General features: G+C 45.8%; 1 protein-coding gene across 1 annotated transcript; it reads right to left on the minus strand.

Annotated features, from left to right (window-relative positions):
- Positions 1-242: 242 nt before the first annotated feature.
- tcf23 (transcription factor 23) lies at positions 243-3,411 on the minus strand (the record flags this gene model as incomplete). The annotated part of the gene is made up of 4 exons (XM_083642965.1): positions 243-380; positions 1,239-1,403; positions 1,963-2,124; positions 3,187-3,411. 4 exons carry the CDS (start codon positions 3,409-3,411, stop codon positions 243-245), a joined length of 690 nt encoding a protein of 229 aa, XP_083499091.1.

Below are 3,411 nucleotides of genomic sequence, written 5' to 3' on the forward strand. Positions count from 1 at the left end.
ATCGTAGTTTGAACTCCTTTTTCTAACTACAATATTAACCAAAATATATTTCTCTTTAGGATAGCTTTGCTGTGATTCAACTTCACCAAGTAAGCACTTTCTAAGCAGTTTCGCCAACACTGCTAAATGCTGCCGAACACTTTGTCCACATTGCTTTGACTTGTCCTCTGTCATCACACAGTGCACGAGTCAGTACCTGGCTGGTTAAGAGTCAGGGAAAGGGGAGAAAGGCGTGTCCAGAGTTATTCTGTGTCAGCCTCTAAGGTGGGGCTCAGTGGGCGTGTCCCGTCCCGTCCTGGTGGAGGCGTCTGATTGGTTGAAACTCCTGACAGCAGCTCTCCCATGCTGCCACAGTAGAGCAGGGAACGCATGGGCCACTTCTGGAGGGACAGACAGCGTACTATGGTTACCATGGTTACTATGACCATGAATCATACATGTCATTGTTGCTTGGCATCAAGAAGATGTACTAGTTACCCAATACTGAGTAAAAAAACTTATTTGGCAAGATGTGACAATATGCTGTTTAAAAAATGGATGCTATCTAACCAATAATTAATTTTACAGTACACGTCTAGCCTGGGTAAACCCAGCCCCCAGTGACCTGCTCTCAGGCTTACCCTGCTTACGAGTCACAAGGGTTAGGGTTAGTGACTGAGAGCAGGTCTGAGAGCAGGTCACGTGGCGGCTGGGTTTACCCAGGCTAGTACACGTCATGCTAATACAGTTCATCATCACAGATATATTAGCCTTCATCTTGTTAACTTAACAGGGTGAAACTATAGATGAGAACATGTGACAAATTGTGCACATACCCAAAAAGTACTTCTAGTCTTTGCAACAATGATTGTTATCACGTAATGTAATTGTTGAAACAATGATTATCTATTTAAATTATCTATCTATCCATCTATCCATCTATCTATCGATCTATCTGCCTGCCTGCTATCTATCTAGTCAATTTGTTGCCATTTGAACCAATTTCGCCTCCTAACCAACTTTTCATCACCACTGTTACACATTGTTTTTTTCCACTGATCCTTCCCAGCTATTGGTCAACTTGTATGTGCTCATTGCTGCATTCAGTACTTGCCTAGACCAACAAATATGCCATCATCTGCCATGTACATTTAACAGTCCATCCATGCATACGTCAGTAACAGTCAGTGCAATATACAGTACACAGTATAATATGCACACACCATGGTTAGGACCAGGATATGGTTTTGCAGTGTTACCTTAACAGGATGGAGGTATCCGCCCGGCCTGAGTCCAGGGGGCAGAATGTGCTCAGTCCTGCCCTGGTCCAGAGTCTCTGTTAGGTGGGCGATGTAGTTTGTCGCCAGAACCAGAACATCCAGTTTGGACAGCTTGGTATCTGGTGGGACTGAGGGGAGAGCAGCCTGTGGAGAGGGGAGGAGGTCGGACAGACCTGGGTTCAGTTCCCTCTCAAATCACTCAATTCAAACTCAGGAGGGGGCGTCTGGGTTGTGTAGAGGTAAAAGCACTTGCCTAACACCGCAAAGACCCGGGTTCAATTCCCAGCAGCTGTACTTCCAGCTTGGTCAGACATTCCTACAAACACAATTGGCCGTGTCTCTGGGTGGGAAGCCGGTGGGGTATGAGTCCCGGTCGCTGCGCTAGTGCCTCCTCTGGTCGGTCAGGGTGCCTGTTCGGGGGGAGGGGAACTGGGGGAATAGTATGATCGTCCCATGCGCTACGTCCTGCCGGTACGTGTCTGTGTGTGTGTGTGTGTGTGTGTGTTATATGTATATATATATACAGTATATATATATATATATATATATATATATAGCTTGTGTAAATCCAGGCATTATATATATATTAATTATATAATATATATATTTCTTACAATGATTCCCCATCCTGTGTGTGTGTGTGTGTGTGTGTGTGTGTGTGTGTGTGTGTGTGTGTGTGTGTGTGTGTGTGTGTGGGGTCTACCTGCAGACTGTGGAAGGCCTGTCGCAGGTTGCGTACGCGGCTCCTCTCTCTGGCAGCATTTTCTGGGGCATGCTGGATCCTGACCTGGACTGTCGAGCAGAAACCAGAACCAGAACCAGTGTTTGGCCCTGAACTGGAACCGGGCCCGGACCCAGACTGCACCTGCATCAAAACCACATCTGTGTCAGACTCTTAGAGGCCATTTACACCTGGCGTTAACATGCGTTTTCTGCAATCTGATTGCAATCATATTGCAGAAATGGTTGTCCTCTCAATCCGCATAAAGTTGCTGTATCCAGATTGAGAGGACCCATTGCATTTACACTTGTGCTCAATGTGTACACAATGCATCCCTGACCACCTCCGGAGGTGGTTTGGCCGATCAGATTGCAATCCTTCATGTTTACACCTGTACTTTCAAGTGATAAAACACAATCTGATTGCAATCTGATCACAGAAAACACATGTTAACGCCAGGTGTAAATGGCCTCATAGAGCTTGACATTTACGCATCACTAATAATGTGTAAGGTCTTAATCAGAAGTTCTCTGATACACAAGTGTGAGTGATATCCCATACTGTTTTCCTTAGTGGAAATCTATAAGGTGATGTGTTGCATTATTTTGTACAAAATGTATTGGACCAAGTGGTTCCTCCTATACCATTTATTTTGATCAATATCCAACTGGCTGTCCAAAGTCCTTTATGGCTGCATTATCATTGAGGCCATTTACACTTGGCACTAACATGCATTTTCTGTGATCAGCTTGCAATCAGACACATTGCATTTACGCTGACCACCTCCGGAGGTGGTTTGGTCGATCAGATCGCAATCCGTCTTCAATGTGTCTTGGGGGCGTTTACACCTGTACTTTCAAGTGGTCAAGCACTATCCGATTGCAATCTGATCACAGAAAACGCATGTTAGTGCAAGGTGTAAATGGCCTCTATGCGTCTTTGAAATCAGGGTCAGGATTGCCTTTCAATTTGAAAACATTCATCCTATGTTACAAATAAATGTTTTCCCGTTTTTACACCATTTTGAGTACATCACACATTTTCACCAAATTCTAGCAGTATTTACTGTATGTGTACTCATGTTATGTCTGCTTATGTGTTCAATATGTTACGTGGTGTGACATGCTTTTTCATGTTTACCCAGCAAACGCATCTTGGTCACATGGGGTAGAAATGAAACTTTTCATGCAGAGGAGACAGACTCACCCACTTTCTTGGTTCCTGGCTGCTGCGTACGCACTGCCTGAGGCCAAGCAGGGATGCTGGGCTGCTGGCCGGACAGGCCTGCTGGCTCTGTGGGTCGGCTGCGGTGCAGGAGATAGGCTGGTGGTCCGGACAGGTCTGCTGGCTCTGTGGGTCGGTTGTGGTGCAGGAGATGAGCTGGTGGTCCACCGCAACAGACATGAGCCCTTCCAGAGGATTCCCAGCCAT

This window comes from Poromitra crassiceps, assembly GCF_964638095.1.
Source record: "Poromitra crassiceps genome assembly, chromosome: 9".
Lineage (NCBI taxonomy): Eukaryota > Metazoa > Chordata > Actinopteri > Beryciformes > Melamphaidae > Poromitra > Poromitra crassiceps.